Source organism: Maylandia zebra, linkage group LG14 (assembly GCF_041146795.1).
Source record: "Maylandia zebra isolate NMK-2024a linkage group LG14, Mzebra_GT3a, whole genome shotgun sequence".
Taxonomy (NCBI): domain Eukaryota; kingdom Metazoa; phylum Chordata; class Actinopteri; order Cichliformes; family Cichlidae; genus Maylandia; species Maylandia zebra.
In genome coordinates, this window is record NC_135180.1 from 14816692 (window position 1) to 14834679 (window position 17988).

The following is a 17988-nucleotide window of genomic DNA, read 5'->3' on the forward strand; positions in this document are numbered from 1 at the left end:
ACATTTGGACTGATTTGTGACCACTGTTTGGGATGGATGGTTATATTGTGTATCTGGAATGAATTTTAGGTCTCTACGTCCATCCCATGGGGAATGGGAGCAAAAACAAAAGTGTTGCGTTTATATTTTTGTTCAGTGTAGATTGGTGCTATATATATATATATATATATATATATAAATTAAATTCGACAGAACAATAAAAGATATATATATTTGTTTGAAAGCTTAGCTTTAAACTTGTAAACTTAGCTTTACATCAGGGAGGCCACAAAGTCAAACTCACCCAGCAGCTGATCACAGTCCCTGCTCATATCGGATGGTGACTGTGGAGCCTGCTGGCAAATCTCGGATAATGTGCATCATTGCAGTTTCTTTAGCCTGCAACAGTTGTAGCTGCCTCTCCAAGCCACTTTGCAACCCACCCACACCCTACCCCGCTCCACCTTTGCATGCTGCATCTGACTCTGTGAATTAACAAACTTCTTCTAAATAAATTGATCTCCACACTAACTTAAAGTCTTTGAGATGATTATGATTAAGATTGTCAGTTGATTTTAGGCAGTGTTACACAAATTCTATATACCTGAAAGATAAATATAATCGTATTTGTTTGCTGTTGTTTTTATTTAATAAATGAAGAGACTGAGTGTGACTGTGCCAGAATGCAGCTCCAATTGAAGCTAATGCAAAGAAGCAAGGGAAGAAGGGAAAAGAAAATAACTGGGTGGTAAGCAGCGAGAGGATTTGGCTTGTCACTGTTCCGATGCAATGTTTTCTTTCTTTGCTTTTTCTCTTTTGGTTTGAATCCCCCGGTATTTAATGTTTTGTACACACCAGCGCAGGTGCTATTGCCAGAGGAGCTTGGCTCAAATTATTGTCAGTGACTGAAACAGAATGGGCCACAGTTTGTTTCCCAGGGAGGCATTTGGAAATGTATTTGTTCAGACGCAAGGCTGAAAAACCATAAATCTCTAGATCTGTGTCAGTCTTCTGCAGATTGGCAGTTTGGAAGAAGATCTGCTCCCCCCTGCCATCATTTTCTGGAAAACATGGAAGCTCATAATTAAAAACAGCTAGTAGTTCTTTTTTAAGACCTTCCTGTTATTGTCCTTTTTGGCAGAGCTTTACAAAAGGGTTTAGCTTTTAAAGCCGTAATGTGTTCAGGATACGAAATCAAGGCCAAGTGCTGTCTCCAAACAATTAAACGTAATTTGACGATTGAAGAGATCTTCATATGTCCGGCAGATTTTTAAATTTTATGCTATTACTCTCAGTTCCAAAGTGAAAATGATGCGAGCCTCTGCGTATCCTGCAATATTTGGAAGAATTTTAGTAAATCCTTAAAAAATAAAATCTTCTGGAAAAGCCTGAACTTTAGTTCAGACGTAGCCAAAGCCTGAGCTCCAGCCACGCTCCGGAGTCCTTTTTGTGCAGAGCCGTGGAAACTCCTAAATACCTGCTTGGCATGTTGTTAGGTTTAAATTTTTTTTAAAAGTCAAGTTCTTCCTTTTGTGGTAGTTTTGGGATCCACATAATAGAAACGAAGTATCCTACAGAGAGTGCTTTTGAGGCATGCCTGAACGATGCTGTAACTGCGTTGTTCTCTCCTCGTTACAAGGTGTTCTAGAGGGCTGGAAACAGAGGTTGGCTCTGCCCGCCATCAATCAATCACTTCTTATCTGAGAATTCGAGAAGGAAGGAGAGTGTTTTGAGTTTTTAGTTCTGCAATGTGAGTTTTATAAGACGCAAGTGTTTAAAAAAAGGTTTTTGACCACAGATGGGGATTTTTTGGCTTTAGTTCTGCCCTAAAACACCACAAGAGAGCTCTCACTCACCTTTGATCATCTCCTGTCACGCCGATTTCTGCGCTCTGTTTAAAATGCGGCTGCTCCTGTTAAATAAAGCTGATTACATTAAAGTATACGTTACACAATTTTGTATACAGAAATATATATACAAGAGAGGCATGGGGCGTCTATTGAGGGGGTATTGCACAGGTCATATTCCTGGTTAAGTATTACTCTCTCAACAGTCACAAGACTGTATATGTGCTGGATTTCATTTGTACAGAAACATGCTGGGAATGATGAAATGTGGTTATTACGGCAGTTCAGTTGGAAAGCTATTACATTTGGGAAAAGAACAAGTTTGTATTTTAAAAAGTTTGCTGGGAGCCAGCCTGCATGTGTTTGTATTTATTATTGTTTGCTATGATTTAGTAACAAAAGAAGTTACACCAAACCCTCCCAAACAGACGGGAAGAGGAAAACTCATGTGTGTTGAATTACCATAGCTAAAATTCACGCTTTCTTCACCAAAACACATGTAACTCAACAATATTCCCAAACTGCTGCAAAACACAACACTGGCCCCATTTTAAATGAGAAATAAACCATTAAGCAGTAAAAAATCTTCCTCAAAGTCCTCGGTTATTTTTCTGTTTAATTTTATACCAAGACCAGTGTCGGCCAGGGCTGATATTATGTGTGGTCTCCTTTCTCCAGACTCATGCTCACAGCTCGCTGGTCTACCTGGTGTCCCTTCTGGGCAGCATGGAGCACAGCTTTCACCACACCCTTCTGCTGGAGGTCAGAGCGCTGACCGACCGTTACCCATCTTTACTGGGCGGCTGCGGTAAAGACATCTACAGGATGAGCAACTCTTTCACTGCAATAGCCAGGCTTCTGGGAAGACGACTGGAGGAGAAATCAACGTCACACTGCAGGTTAGGAAACACCTGTTAACATGGGCTGCATGAAATCTCTTAGCGGTGGTCACCTAAAATCTTAAATAGTGTCTCTACAGCCTCTATGGATTGCAGCAGCTACTATGGAGAGTAGCTAGAGACAACTAGAGATTGATATTCAAGTGTTGCTGATTATATTCTTGTTATGTTTTGCATTCGCTCAGGAGTCACTTTAATAAAATTCGAGTTTGTGCAGACTAAGCAACTACAATGCTCTGTTTCTTCCTTTTATTTAAAAAGGGATTTGTGCACTCACTGGCCAGTTTATTAGGTTCACCTGGTCAACTGCATGTTAATATAAAAAAAAAATCTAATCAGCCACCCACGTGGCAGCAGCTCAGTGCATTTTGGCATGTGGATATGGTCAATACGGCCTGCTGAAGTTCAAACCGAGCATCAGAATGAGGAAGAATTTATATGACTTTGAATGTGGCATGGTTTTTTTGGTGCCAGATGGTTTGGTCTTAGGAAAATTTCAGAAACTGCTGATCTGATGGGACTTTCCCACACAATCATATCCAGGGTTTACAGAGAACGGTCTGAAAATACATATTCTGCTATTCTGTTGATAGCAGAGGACCCCCAGGGTGGTCGAGAATGACTGAGCTACGATCCTGTGGGACTTCCAGATACAGGCGGACAAACTAGTGATGGTCAAGTAGAGAAAGGCGACCGTAGTGACGGATGTAGCTATACCAAGTGATAACAACATTAGGAAGAAGGACCACGAGAAGCTCAAGAAATACCAAGAGCTGCGAGAACAACTCGAGAAGATGTGGAGGGTAAAGGCAGAAGTGGTCTCGGGACAGTGACCCCCAAACTGGGCGAGTGGCTCCAGCAGATCCCAGTAACAACATCTGACATCTCTGTCCAGAAGAGCACAGTTCTAGGAACAGCTAAGATACTGCACAGAGCCCTCAAGCTCCCAGGCCTTTGATAGAGCACCCGAGCTTGAAGGATGAAGGCTGCCCCACAGGGCGAGTGGGGGATTTTTTTTGTGTCAGAGACTGAGTCATAAAGAGAATACACATACTGACTCGACACATTGAGCTGTGTTACTTTGATCGTGACGCTAAAATCAAATCTGGGTCTGTTACAGCGCACTGTTATTTAAGGTCATTAAAATATTTTTCTTTTTGGTTTTGCCTTCAAAACAATCTGCGTGCACAAGAAGTGAACATACCGTGCATACGCTGGCCAAGAGTCATCTGGCTGCCCTGTGGAAATGACACACACACAGCTCTCTTCTAAATAAGAACATTGTGTGCAGAGTTTGAGGCTTCGAAAGACTTTGCTTGGGGTCTTTTGGAAGAGAGATAGAAGGGGAAAAGGATTGGAGGGAGGCAAAGGCAGTTTATTAGTGAAAGAGCAGGGGGGAGTGGAAAGGAAGCCCTCTTTCAAACAAGTAGAAGTTTTGAAGGATATTTGTATAAAAACACAAGTAAGGAATGAAAAACAGAAAAGAGCGAAAGAGGGTTCAACACAATTTGAACCAATTAATGTAAGAAAGAAGCAAATTAAGCCAACGTTTGCCAGAGGGGGAGAAACTTGTGACACCGTCAGCTTCAGGTCACACGTATAGCAACTATAATGTGAACTCTGGCTCTGTGTGCATTCAGGGTGGATGAGGCGTTCCAATCAGATGGAGGAGGAGGAGCACCAGAGCAGCAGCTGCAGGTGAAGATCCAGGCCTTTGAGGAGAAACTGGGAGACACGGTGGAAGATGAGGAGGAGGAGGCAGCAGGGGAGGACTCTCCTGCCCCGCAGCGACGCTACAGCCTAAGCCAAACAGTCAGGGAGGAGAGGCGTGAGATGAGATTCAACAGGTCAGTTAGTAAGAACATGCTTCTGCTCAGTGTCCTCTGAAATCTGACTGGATAGAAAAAACATATTTTTATGAAGAATCTGGTGGATTTGAAGAGATGCCTTGAGCCAAGAAGACGTTTCTATATGTGTGTTTGTTGAAGAATGTAAACACTGCCACACTTGGAAAATTTTGTTTATTTTATGAAATCGAAATGACACAAATTTACATATAAAACAGTGACCAGGTACATCACTGCCTCAAAAGTTAAAGACTGTGTTGGAGGTGTGTTGCAAAGTGGCTTGCAGCAGCAACTGCATCTGTAGCAGGCTAAAGCAATTACAATAGGGCTTCCTTTATGAGATATACCAATGGGATGGTATCAGCTGAGCCAGCAGACACTGAGTGCTGGCATAGAAAGAAATTAAACATTAGCCATGTTTTCGCAAAAACAAGCACATGTCTTTAATTCTTCTGTATATTGTCCTCTAAAATTTAGACATTTTATGTCTTGGGGGGTTTATGTTGCTGTGTTTTGTTAGTGGGATAAAACTGTACTTAGAATGTCCTGGAGTATACCTGGTTGTCAGGTTGCAGTTTATACAGTTACTCACATGTCATACCTGTATGTGTGTGTGTGCGTGTGTGTGTATATATATATATATATATATATATATATATATAAAAACACCCAGCACGCCCCTGCGGGCGGTTTATCCTTCAAGCTCGGGTCCTCTACCAGAGGCCTGGGAGCTTGAGGGTCCTGCGCAGTATCTTAGCTGTTCCCAGGACTGCGCTCTTCTGGACAGAGATCTCCGATGTTGTTCCCGGGATCTGCTGGAGCCACTCGCCTAGCTTGGGAGTCACCGCACCTAGTGCTCCGATTACCACGGGGACCACCGTTACCTTCACCCTCCACATCCTCTCGAGCTCTTCTCTGAGCCCTTGGTATTTCTCCAGCTTCTCGTGTTCCTTCTTCCTGATATTGCTGTCATTCGGAACCGCTACATCGATCACTACGGCCGTCTTCTTCTGTTTGTCTACCACCACTATGTCCGGTTGGTTAGCCACCACCATTTTGTCCGTCTGTATCTGGAAGTCCCACAGGATCTTAGCTCGGTCATTCTCCACCACCCTTGGGGGCATCTCCCATTTTGACCTCGGGACTTCCAGGTTATACTCGGCACAGATGTTCCTGTACACTATGCCGGCCACTTGGTTATGGCGTTCCATGTATGCCTTGCCTGCTAGCATCTTGCACCCTGCTGTTATGTGCTGGATTGTCTCTGGGGCATCTTTACACAGCCTGCACCTGGGGTCTTGCCTGGTGTGATAGACCCCAGCCTCTATGGATCTTGTGCTCAGAGCTTGTTCTTGTGCTGCCATGATTAGTGCCTCTGTGCTGTCTTTCAGTCCAGCTTTGTCCAGCCACTGGTAGGATTTCTGGATATCAGCCACCTCCTCTATCTGCCGGTGGTACATACCGTGCAGGGGCTGTCCTTCCATGATGGTTCCTCGTTTCCCTCCTCTTTCTTGGGTTTCTGCTGCCTGAGGTATTCACTGAGCACTCGGTCAGTTGGGGCCATCTTCCCAATGTATTCTTGGATGTTCGTTGTCTCATCCTGGACTGTGGTGCTGACACTCACCAGTCCCCGGCCCCCTTCCTTCCGCTTAGCGTACAGCCTCAGGGTGCTGGACTTGGGGTGAAACCCTCCATGCATGGTCAGGAGCTTTCTTGTCTTTATGTCAGTGGCTTCTATCTCCTCCTTTGGCCAGCCTATTACCCCAGCAGGGTACCTGATCACGGGCAGGGCGTACGTGTTGATGGCCCGGATCTTGTTCTTACCATTCAGCTGACTCCTCAGGACTTGCCTGACCCTCTGCAGGTACTTGGTGGTTGCAGCCTTTCTAGCGGCCTCTTCATGGTTCCCATTCACCTGCGGGATCCCCAGGTACTTGTAACTGTCCTCTATGTTTGCAATGTTGCCTTCTGTTAGTTCAATCCCCTCAGTTCTGACTACCTTCCCTCTCTTTGATACCATCCGACTACACTTCTCCAGTCCGAACGACATTCCAATGTCATTGCTGTATAGCCTGGTAGTGTGGATCAGTGAATCGATGTCTCGTTCACTCTTGGCATACAGCTTGATGTCATCCATGTACAGGAGGTGGCTGACAACTGCTCCGTTCCGTAGTCGGTATCCGTAGCCAGTCTTGTTAATGAGCTCACTGAGGGGGTTCAGGCCTATGCAGAACAGCAGTGGGGACAGAGCATCTCCTTGGTAGATCCCGCACTTGATGGTGACTTGTGCTATGGGCTTGGAGTCGGCCTCTAATGTTGTACGCCACATCCCCATTGAGTTCCTGATGAAGGCTCTTAGGGTCCCATTGATCTTGTACAATTCTAGGCATTCCAGTATCCAGCTGTGGGACATTGAGTCATAGGCCTTCTTGTAATCAATCCAGGCAGTGCACAGGTTGGTCAGTCTGGTCTTGCAGTCTCGGCTGATTGTTCTGTCTACCAGTAGCTGGTGTTTTGCGCCTCTGGTATTCTTGCCAATTCCTTTCTGTGTCCCGCTCATGTATTGACCCATGTGCCTGTTCATCTTAGCCGATATGATGCCTGACAGGAGCTTCCATGTAGTACTGAGGCAGGTTATTGGTCGGTAGTTGGAGGGCCAATATATACTACCGACCTCTATATATATATATATATATATATATATATATATATATATATGTATATATATGTATATATATATATGTATATATATGTATATATATATATATATATATATATATATATATATATATGTATATATATGTATGTATATATATATATATATATATATATATATATATATATATATATATATATATATATATATATATAATTTTTTTTTTTTCATTATCATCTTTGTAGTACAAAATGCTCGCTTGGTGAGATGTCCTACTACTCTGGAAGTTGTAATTTCTTTGTGGCTTAAGGATATTACATCATTTCTCAAAGTAGAAAAAAGTAGAACAGTCAACAAATATTGATGAAGAGGTACCAGAAACATTTTTATTGCTTTAACTGTTAATTTCTTCATGCTCTCTCTCCTAGGTCAAAGAGCCTGGCTCTCAATGCCGTGCGTTCTCGGTCCATTAACTCAGACGAAGGGGAGGACGGTGAAGGGGTGGAGCTCAGCACAGATAGCGCCTTTTCCAACACTTTGCCTAATCACCATTCAGAAAACCACGAAGTCTCACCTGCTGAGAGGAAATTGACAGATGGCTCTCTGGTCGGCGTCACTCCGCTAGACAGAGCGGCTAAAGAGGTGGAGAAAAATCAAAACAGAGAGAAGGATGGACAGAAAGGAGAGTGGGCGGAGCCTGACAGACTTTACATCCATTTAAGAGACAATATGGAGATGATCGGAGATTTCTGTAAAGTAATGGTGCAGCAGATCCCCATCCCAGAGCAGTGTGTGATAGAAGGTAATGCATGCTGGTAGAAGCTGGTCTTCAGTATTAATCCACAAGTATTTAAGCAGAAGTTGATCAATAAACGTAGGTTCCATGGAGACTGTCAAAGGCAGGGTTTATTTAACCTGCTGAACCTGAATGAGATTACAATCAGACTTGGTGATTAATGGGTATTAATGGGATGTGGTATGAATATACCTCATCTTCTCCTGTCTTTCATTCCCACTGTGTGTCTCTAACACACTGACACAGATGCAACGCTCAGCTGAGGGTTGATTTTTGCCTCCAAAGCTCCAAATTGAGAGGGATTTGTTTCTCCAGGAGCACTAATTTGATTTTAGTTATGCGCTCACTGATTACTGATTTTAATCCTATCTAGACTGTAATTTACCCACACCCTCACCCCTACCACGCCCCTGAATGCCGTTTTCTTTGGTCTTCCCAAAATTTCTATGCTGTCTGAACAAATACTGTAGACTGATTATTTGTGTGCTAAAGGCTTTCCAGTCGCTGAGAATCAGCAGCCCGTGAGGTGATGTGATTTTCCTGTGGAATTTTCAACCGCCTCGTATAATTTAGCAGTGGCTAAAACTCCAGATGACATCAATCTAGTTAGTGAGGTGCCTAATGTCTAATCGTGCCTAATATCTCCTATTAATCATTTCTAAATGGGACTTGTTAGGGGTTATTTGACATTAAGCGTGAGAGGGGAAACAGCACACACACACACACACACTACACAGTGAAAAAATAGCCAGTGTTTCAGCTGAGCTGCTGATCTGGGCTTGCGGTATATGGACCCCACAAAGGAATAACAGAAACAAGGAAAACTTTTGGATGACATCCAATCTTTGCAGTTCAGGTTCAAAATCACATCAACGTAATAGGATCAAAATATCATTATTTTTAATGGGAACTGAAAATGGTTGTTAGCATTAAATCGGGCCTTGAAGAAAGGCTGATGATTCAATTATAAAAACAAACCAGCAGTGTGTGTGTGTGTGTGTGTGTGTGTGTGTGTGTGTGTGTCACTACTTTCAGATTTCCTTGCATTAAGGTTGCAGTAACAGTTGTTCAGCTAAAGATTTTGGATCTAATACAGACTTGTGTGCGCGCCCATGTCCAAATTGGAGCAGCGTGACAGTGTGACAGTTCATATAGGAAGCTGCCGTAATTGGAAAAAGAAGAAACATGCACATCTCCAAGCACCTGCATCAAGACGGAGGGCATGCACTGAAGAAACACAGCCAGAAAGCAATCAGTAATCAATTTGTCTTGTAATCAGTTTACAAAAGGGTTTATTCCAACCCTTTCAGGCCTGCTTATTCTGATTGGGATGTTTATTTGAGGCATTTTTATTCTGTTTGGGGTGTACAGGTAGCCAATGGCAATCTGGCAGATAAGGCACAGTGAACTAGGGTTATAAATACAGAGGGAGTTGATTAGGGCAATATGTTTAAGTGAGCAGAGAGGCACTGAGGGTCAGGTGACTGGCGGTGGGAAACGGGACAGGCCGGAGCGGCTGAGTGTGAAATGACAGAAGAGGCAGTGTGGGGAAAAACAGGCAACCAGAAAGAATCACACAGGCAAAATCTGCAAAGCTAAGTAGAAACAGATGAATGGTATGCATATGTAGGATGTTTGCAAGAAGCACACGTATGCATGGGAGCAGTTTTGGTGAGCGTGAATGATGAGCACTTTCCTACTTTTGTGCTTGGAGTTCAGGTAGAATCAAAACACCAGTTCAACCAGTTCAAATAAGCAAGAAACAAGAAACCGCTTAAACTAATCTAATCCATTTTCTGAAACTTTCCAATCCATTTTCACAATTCCGCACACCTTCTTCTCATATTTAGGGATTTGGTGCTTTATTTTCATTCAGTTCAGATCATTTCTGCTTATTTTCAGTTTTCCAATTCGATTCGGTTCACTTGGATTAAGCCTTCACTGCCATCTTTTAGCGGCTCTTGTCATCACCTTTTGCATATCCAAACGTTTTTTAACTCGACCCAGCCCCTCCTACGATGATAAATCCTAATGTGACGTAAGTAATAAAAACGCATCATGTGGACTTGTTTTACAAAATGAGCACATTTAGAAAGAAACGCATTTAGCTGGACAACGAGAGCTCCCAGAGCCTACACAGCACATTCAACAATACATGTTATCATATGCATATTACTGCAGTTTAAGTAAACAGTTAGACATGATATTCCAGTGTGTACTCCTTTCTCTGAGCCAACCACAGACACAAGGTTGTAGTGAGGCATTATTCTTTTCACCATATTCATGATGAAAAACACAGAAAACCAGATGCGTACCCGATACAGCACAGGAGGTGGTGATATTTTGATTGACACGTGAGGATGTTATTGCTCCGCCTTTGGCCTTAATGTCATTTTATCTGAGAGGCAGCCAAGAGTCAAACGGCACCCACACATTACACACACATGAAAACAGGAAACAAGACAGAAAATAACAAACTCCTCCTTTGGCCTCTGGTTAATTGATTAAATCTGAAGGTGAATGTAAATATAACCAGCAGTTGTGTACTTTGAGTTTGATGGCTTAGTATTTGGTCCTGCTGGCAATGAGAATCCACCCAAAGGCTCGCAGCCTATGAGGTCACGGGTGGTCTCAGCTGGATGATGTCATCATGCTCCTGGCTGACCTTCCCACGAGCTGCTGACCCTTCATCTCACAGGATGAGGATTACACAGAAGAGTGCGCTTGAGCGCTCAGTCCAAACATATATTCTGCACGTCTGCACATGCACATGGACACAGTAAAAACACGCTGCGTCCACATGCTTTTTTGTTGATGCCGCACTCACAGGGTGCCTCTTTGCTGCTCGGAGTTTTTCTGCTGATTTCATCGTGAGCTGCTCTTGGTTTGTAGATGATGCCTTTTGGGTGGGATTCTGTTGTTATCGTCAGTCTTACTCGTTCTCTTTCTTTTGTTTGAAAGCTGGGTACATTAGTATAATGCAGGACTTTCTAAACTGGAGCTCGTGTACGGCACTGTGCAAAAGTTTTGTTTTTTTTTTACTAATTTTTAATCAGTCCTTCAGGCTTTGTCTGAAAAACAAGTGTTTCTGGCTTGTGTTTCACACTAGATTTTGTACCTGATCAGACAAACAACCAATTTTAAATTGAATCGTTAGGCTCTTTGTCACTGAAGTTATGAAAAAGCACAAAATATCATCTTTGCACCAACAATATGATTCAAAAAGAGCTATGAGCCGAAAACTTGGCAGATCTGAGCGCAGTATGAAGTGTGTCCTTAAAATAATTTGGGGAAACTGAATAAGTGGAGTACAAAGAACAAGTGGCAGAAGAGGATGAACAGTATCTGAAATGAAATCTGGCCTTTCAGTTGATCTATCTACAGTTTGCTAGAGCCTCATCAGAAATGTCAGACGTGTCTCAGTGGAAGCAAGAAGCCAGTGTTAAGGAAGGGAGACGGGGAGAAAAGGCTGAGGTATGCCAACTCACACAAGAGCTGGACTGAAAATCAGTGACAACAGGTCTGATAGAGTGATGAATCCAGATGTGAAATTTCTGGTTTGTCACTGTGCAGAGAAAAAGGTCAGGAGAGAGATACAACAGTGAGTGTCTACATTCATCTGTAAAACGTGATGGAGGCTCTGTCATGCAGTGGTGTTGGGGATCTTGTCAAAACTGGTGGAATTATGAATGTAAATCAGATTTTGAGCCACCATGCAATACCATCTGGAACGTATCTTATTGGCAGTGAAGTGAAAGCATACCTAGATAGCAAACACACAATGTCATGGATTGGCCTCCCCAGAGTCTGGACCCCAACACTATTGAAGCAGTGTGGGACCATGTTGACAGAGAACAGAAAAGCCAGCATCCAAGGAAGAGCTTTGAATATCTTAAACGATTCCTAAAAAGAAATGATAAGAAAGCTAATGTAAGAGAGTTCAGGCTGTGTTGAAGAATAAAGCTGTCCATACCAAATATGACTTTTAAACTCATTAGAATTGTACAAACTCCATTTCCATCTTCCATCCATCCATCTTCTTCCGCTAATCCGAAGCTGGACAAGTGATATAATCTCTCCAGCATGTCCTGGGTTTGCTCGGGGGCCTCCTCTCGGTGGGACATGCCCGGAACACCCCACCCAGCAGGCATCCTTTTCAGATGCCCGAACCACTTCAACTGGCTCCTTTCAATGTGGAGGAGCAGCGGCTGTCCTCTGAGCCCCTCCCGGATGGCTAAACTTCTCACCCTATCTCTAAGGTAGAGGCCAGCCACCCTTCAGAGTTAGCTCTTCACCACGAGGGACCGGTACAGCGTCTGCATCACTGCAGCCGCAGCACCTGCCGTAGGTGCCGTAGGGGTCGCCTGCATTGTGTGCTGGGAGGCAGCCAGGAGTGGAGGCCCTGGCAGACTGATCCCAATACCAAGACTGTCAATTTTCCATTATTACTGGTATCGTCAGTTTGTTGAGCGAAGTTTGCCAAAGGCAGCGAAGAAAATACACAAGACCACGTGCAAATGCGGAGAATCATTTTGAATGATTTGGTAAATATTAATATTTTATCATTTTTGCTCTTTTCGTGATGCAGATTCCAGTCGAGGTTGTGCGGCCAAGCTTTCGTTCTCCTGTCCTTTGAAGGGTCACTACTGTCTGTACGCCAAATCCTGCTTCAACCTGACCAGCCGACAGCCGCATCTATGGATTCACATCATGTTGTTACATTTACAGGTGCACCCAAATGTCCCGCTGTAAAAGCACACAAATGTGTTAGTAAGTGTAAGACGTGCATCTGATGTCATTGGTCTTTGGTTGCCTGAAGGTCTGAAATATGTTGTTTCTTAAACATTTCGTATTGGAGAATAATTGAGAACCTTCACTGACTAGGATAGTTTCACGCTCTTGCGCAGTCTTTTGTGTCTTTATCTGAACCATATCTCAGTTTTTAAATTTGTTTTTGTTCTCCTGCTCTTGTATTTTGTCTCTTAGAGTAAGTCCAGCGTACCTCTCAGCACCAGGGACGAGTGTGTCCAAAAACTGGGTTCTCTTTGGGAAAAGACGCAGCTTAAAGGAGCTCACAGCTTTTCTATGGCCATGACACAGCAGACTACCCCACACAAGAAGGTACTGGACCACCGCAGTGTGGGTGTGTGTGTGTGTGTGCGCAATCATGCAGCTTCCTCATAAAAGCTATCTGTTTCCACCAGAGAAGATGAAGTCATCGCTTGCGTAAAAGAAAGAAATAAAGATAGGGAAGCGTCAGCACCCACTTTGTTTAGATATGGAAGGCACTGAATGGACGTGTTTGTATACAGGACCTCCGTTCGCCCTGTCTTCTCATCTTTATCATGTCTGTTTGTGTGTTTGCAGATTTGAAACACTGAGAAAAAGCAATTGAACGAGAGGGGGGTTGGGTGGGAATGGTGTGGGGGGTGAATATGTGCGTCTGGTTTGGTGAGAACGTGGAAATGGGTGGTGTTCTTCGTGCTGTCGCTTCTTATGTGTGACAAGCTAAGTGCTCATTAGGAAATAATTAGGCTCACAAAGAAAATACAGCTGTTATTTGTCTTTCTCTAAACGTGTGTTGTGGTTGCAACCAGCTGTGGTTCCCATATGGAGCCCTTACAGAAAAAAACACAAGTACACTTACAGTGCTGAGAAAAAGTGTTTGGCTTCTTCCTGTGTTCTTAGTTTGTTTGCACATTTTGCACACTTACATGTCAAATTTTAACATTAGACAAAGATAAGCTGAGTAAAAAGAAAGTGCAGGTTTTAAATGATGATTTTATTTATTTAATCAAACCTGTCTGCCCTCTAAACGTTAATAACTTGGTGTGCCACTCGCAGCAGCAAAAGCTGCACTCAAGTGTTTGTGATAACTGGCAATGCATCTTTTGCATCACTGTGGAGGAATTCTTCTTTGCAGAATTGTTTTAATTCAGCCACACTGGAGGGTTTTCCAACATAAACAGCCTGTTTAAGGTCGTGCCAAAGCATCTCAATCTGATTTAAGTCCGGACTTTGAGTAGGCCACTCCAAAACCTTCATTTTGTTTGTTTTAACCATTCAGAGGTGGACTTGCTGGTGTGTTTTGGATTATTGTCTTGGTGCATAACCCCTGTGTGATTGAGCTTCAGGTCATGAACTGACGGTCGGTCATTCTCCTTCTGGATTTTCTGGTAGAGAGCAGAATTCATGGTTCCATCAGTTACAGGAAGTCGGCGCCAGATCATCACACTGCCAGCACCACATTTGACTTAATTGCTGTGTTAGTTTTATGGTAGCTGTAACGGGACTCAAACCTTCTACTAAGTTCAGTTTTTGTCTTATGAGTCCACAGAATCTTTTTCCAAAAGTCTTGGGAATCATCACACGTGAGACGAACTTTTGTTTTCTCTTTTGTCAACAGGTTTTTCTCCTTGAACTCTCCGGTTTTTGCCCAGTCGCTTTCTTGTTGTTCAATCACGGAAACTTAATTGGGAGTGTGTGTGGACACGTTTATGTCGCCACATGTTAAAACAGCTGCGCTTAGCACTTATACACCTGCGTCACATACATACCCATAGGGTAAACAACCTCACTCTCTCACTGTCTGATTTGATTATCCACGAGCGAATTACTTTCCTGATGATCTCAATAGTCCTAAATTAGATCACATTAAACTCTTGTTTGTTTTAGCTGGAGGCCTATAAAAACACAGACCCTGAAGCTACACATGCAGTGATTTTTTACATTTATGGGCCATATAGCCATGCTGATAACACAGTGCTTCAGCTGACACGCTCGTTGTTGTGTTTGGTCAGAGAAATCCCTTGTACGTGCCAACAACAACAGTGACTTTACAACTTACGATGATCATTCACTTTCACTATTTCATGTTAGTAAAACTGTAAGCTCTCTTTCCCACTCAATTACTGCTGTTTTATCAGGTGCCTGTCAGATTATGGCCCTCTTTTAAAAGCGTATTTTCTTGTGTGCCACATTTATTACTGTCACTGAGTCCTAGTTCCTTGCTTCAGTTTCTGGTTTTGTTCATGATCATTCTGCCTGATATTTGTTTTGTATAACCTGTAGTCTTCCCCGCTTGTGCCCCTGTGTATCACCTTAGTACAGCGGTCCCCAACCCCCGGGCCGTCCATGAGTCGTTTGGTACCGGGCCGCGAGAGTTGAGGCTCGGGTGCGAAATTGATGGTTTTCAGGATTTTTACGTTAACTCGGTTTCCCTGGGTCTTTTCCCGTGTTGTATTTGTGTGTCTTATTTTGAAAGAAATATTTATGTGTTACCATAGCAACCAGAGAGCATTAAGGGGCAGAGAGGAGGACGTTACTCTCAATGTTGTTGGCGCATTTCAGGAGGACGCTGCTAATAAAGTTACACAATTACACAGTGAATTTGTGTTTATTATTATATTTACAAAATACCACATTTTTTGTCTTGATCGTGTCATTTTATTTTGTTGTATTTATCCTGTTTTACTTTTGTAGACTTTTGTACTTTGTGCTTGTCACGTTATCCCTGATCTGTTCCCTGTTCCACTGTAGCTTCATTACCTTTTGTATTTATTGTTCCCTAATGTGTTCCCTAGTGCTACCCACTGTAGTTTGCTTTTCCTCATGGCGCCTGGACTCTGTTTTTCTTTGATTGTTCCAGCATTAAATCTTTGCCGTAGGTTAATTTCCGCTAACGTCCACCATACTCCACACAGCGTATCCTGACATGGACCCTGAATCTTTGTGCTTTGCTCTTTGTTTCGACACACTGAGTCTTTCCTTTTCACTCGCTTTTTAAAAAAGCAATAGAAAAAATGAGATGGTTAAGTTTTTAGAAAAGGTCATGGATCACAGCATTCACCCTCTGAAAACCAGCTTACCCAGTGACTGTGACTGCTGGGCTTTAGAACGATTTACATGTGGCAATGACAATTATAATCACCACTGCCTAAAGTTGGTGCATTACTGTATACTGCGTATCTTGGTAGTAGTTAGTTGAGGCTCAGGAGGCAGATCAGATTGCGTGCAATTAGAAAGTTGGTGTCTCAGTCCCCAACTCCTCCAGTCTGCATGTTGAAGCCTTCTTGGCGAGGATACTAAACACCAAGAACAGCTACAACACCGTGGACGTTGATTAAACAGCTGTATTTGTTGGCCTGGGAATTTAGAAAAGGGTCTGCAAAGTTTCAGCACAATATTCCAACAATGCATAAGTGCAAATGTCTGTGAAAGAAATTATACTGTGTAAATGGACTGTTAATTGTTACGGTTAAGATCACTGCCTTCACATTAAAATGCACTTAGTGCAAAGTATTGACGGGGAGTGGCAAATACTGCACCGGTAGACTTAAACAAGTTTGCTCACCACTACTAAATTATCTTAGCAGAATGTAAAAACATGCTGATGCTGACAGCTTCGATTTTGGTGATCCGGAAACACAAAACAAGCAAAATTAGTGTTGAGGTGAAAGAAAAAAAACAAAGGTGTAATTTAAGAGGAGTAAGGAGGAGAAAGAGAGCCACTACTCTTTTCTCCATCCACATTCATCACACTGCCTCTTTGCTTTCTTTCCGCCTCAATGAGATCTACAGCTTCTCTCCTGTCACTGTCAGCCAAACAGCATCGCACATGATTTGACAGCAAGGAGAAGAGCCGCGGGACAAGGAAAGCTGTTATATGTGTGAGACAGAAAAGGTTACCAGTTACATCCGTACTGACAGGAAGATTTAAAGGGAGACCATAGGGCTTTACAAGGCTTCGGTGATTTAAGAGGGGCTTGTGTTTAGCTTCTGACATTTTGGGTTAGTAGTTTTATGACACAGAGAAAAGCTGGTGGAAGCAAAAATGGGGGGATGGAGGGCCTAAGGGCAAGAGGGGGGGGGGGACCTTAAACAAGTTAATAACACTTGCTTTACAAGTTACAAATACATAAAGTTGGAAAATAGTAAAAGGTTAAAAGAATAAAGATGTAAAAGGATAAAAGTGAAGGAAATGAGGAGCAGAAAGGGTGGGGAGGAGCAAAGATGGTCAGATGGGATGCAGATGAAGAGAAAAGGAAACTGAGAGGAACTGAAGGGGCGGTTAGCAAGGAGTAAACTTTGCCGAGGAGAAAACTTAAGGAGTGGGGATTATCTTACATAGTGAGAGGAAGACATGGCACAAGATACGAAAGGAGACAGAGCAAAGTCCGTGGAAGGAGGTGATTGAAAAGTATTGTTTCACTCAGTTTGCCCAGCGCGTGAGAGTTTGTTGATACAACTGTGGTGAAGATAACTTTTGATGGAGGGAGAGGAGGGAGGAAGGCGGGGTACTCGAAGATAAAGATGGGGCCAAGGCTGTGATTAGATAAAGATGCTCGGGGACGAAACAAGGGGAGAGGAGACAGCTGACCTCTGCGTGTGCCCGTGTGAAAGGAGTTTTATAGTCAGGACCCCGGCCTGCCAGACAGAGCCGCAGAGGAAAGTCCGCAGGAACAGAAATAAAGCACGTCCCTGTTTATTGCTTCAGTCCGCCTCTCCTCCACTCCCCCTTCCCAACACTCCCTCTTCTTATCCACTCACCTTTCTCCAGACGTACACTCCCCTCCCTCCTCCTCCTTCCTGCTTCAGTCTCATTCAGTTTTCTCTGCAGAAATTTCACCTTTATTCTTACAACCTCATCAACCACATTTTTTCCCTCCATTTCTGGAGTTAATAACAGTTTGGCTTCTTAAAAAATCTTTTATCATTCCCAGTTTATTAGAATATCTGGATTTATGTTAGAAAAAAATGAATAAGATAAGATTTTAAATGGCAAAAACAACCTTAAGGACGCATTTTGCAGATTTGGTACATTGAGCATTGTTGCAGTTGCCGTCAGCCATGTGCACTGGCAATCTCGAATCTTGATGAAAATATAATTGTAAACTTAAACAAAATGATGAAAGGAGAGAGAGGAATGATAGAGAGAGGTGCACAAAGGGGGTTTAGTGAAATC

The 17988-nt window shown here is 43.1% G+C and overlaps 1 protein-coding gene across 4 annotated transcripts in view; it reads left to right on the forward strand.

The window, feature by feature from the left end:
• Positions 1–17988, forward strand: part of veph1 (ventricular zone expressed PH domain-containing 1) — a 91082-nt gene that overhangs the window by 46727 nt on the left and 26367 nt on the right. For all 4 annotated transcript variants that reach the window (XM_076892275.1, XM_076892274.1, XM_004561364.3 and 1 more), the window contains 5 exons: positions 2505–2725; positions 4366–4572; positions 7657–8030; positions 12613–12752; positions 13011–13145. In XM_076892275.1, coding sequence (XP_076748390.1) covers positions 2505–2725; positions 4366–4572; positions 7657–8030; positions 12613–12752; positions 13011–13145 — 1077 coding nt within the window. The remainder of the gene's footprint in view (positions 1–2504; positions 2726–4365; positions 4573–7656; positions 8031–12612; positions 12753–13010; positions 13146–17988) is intronic.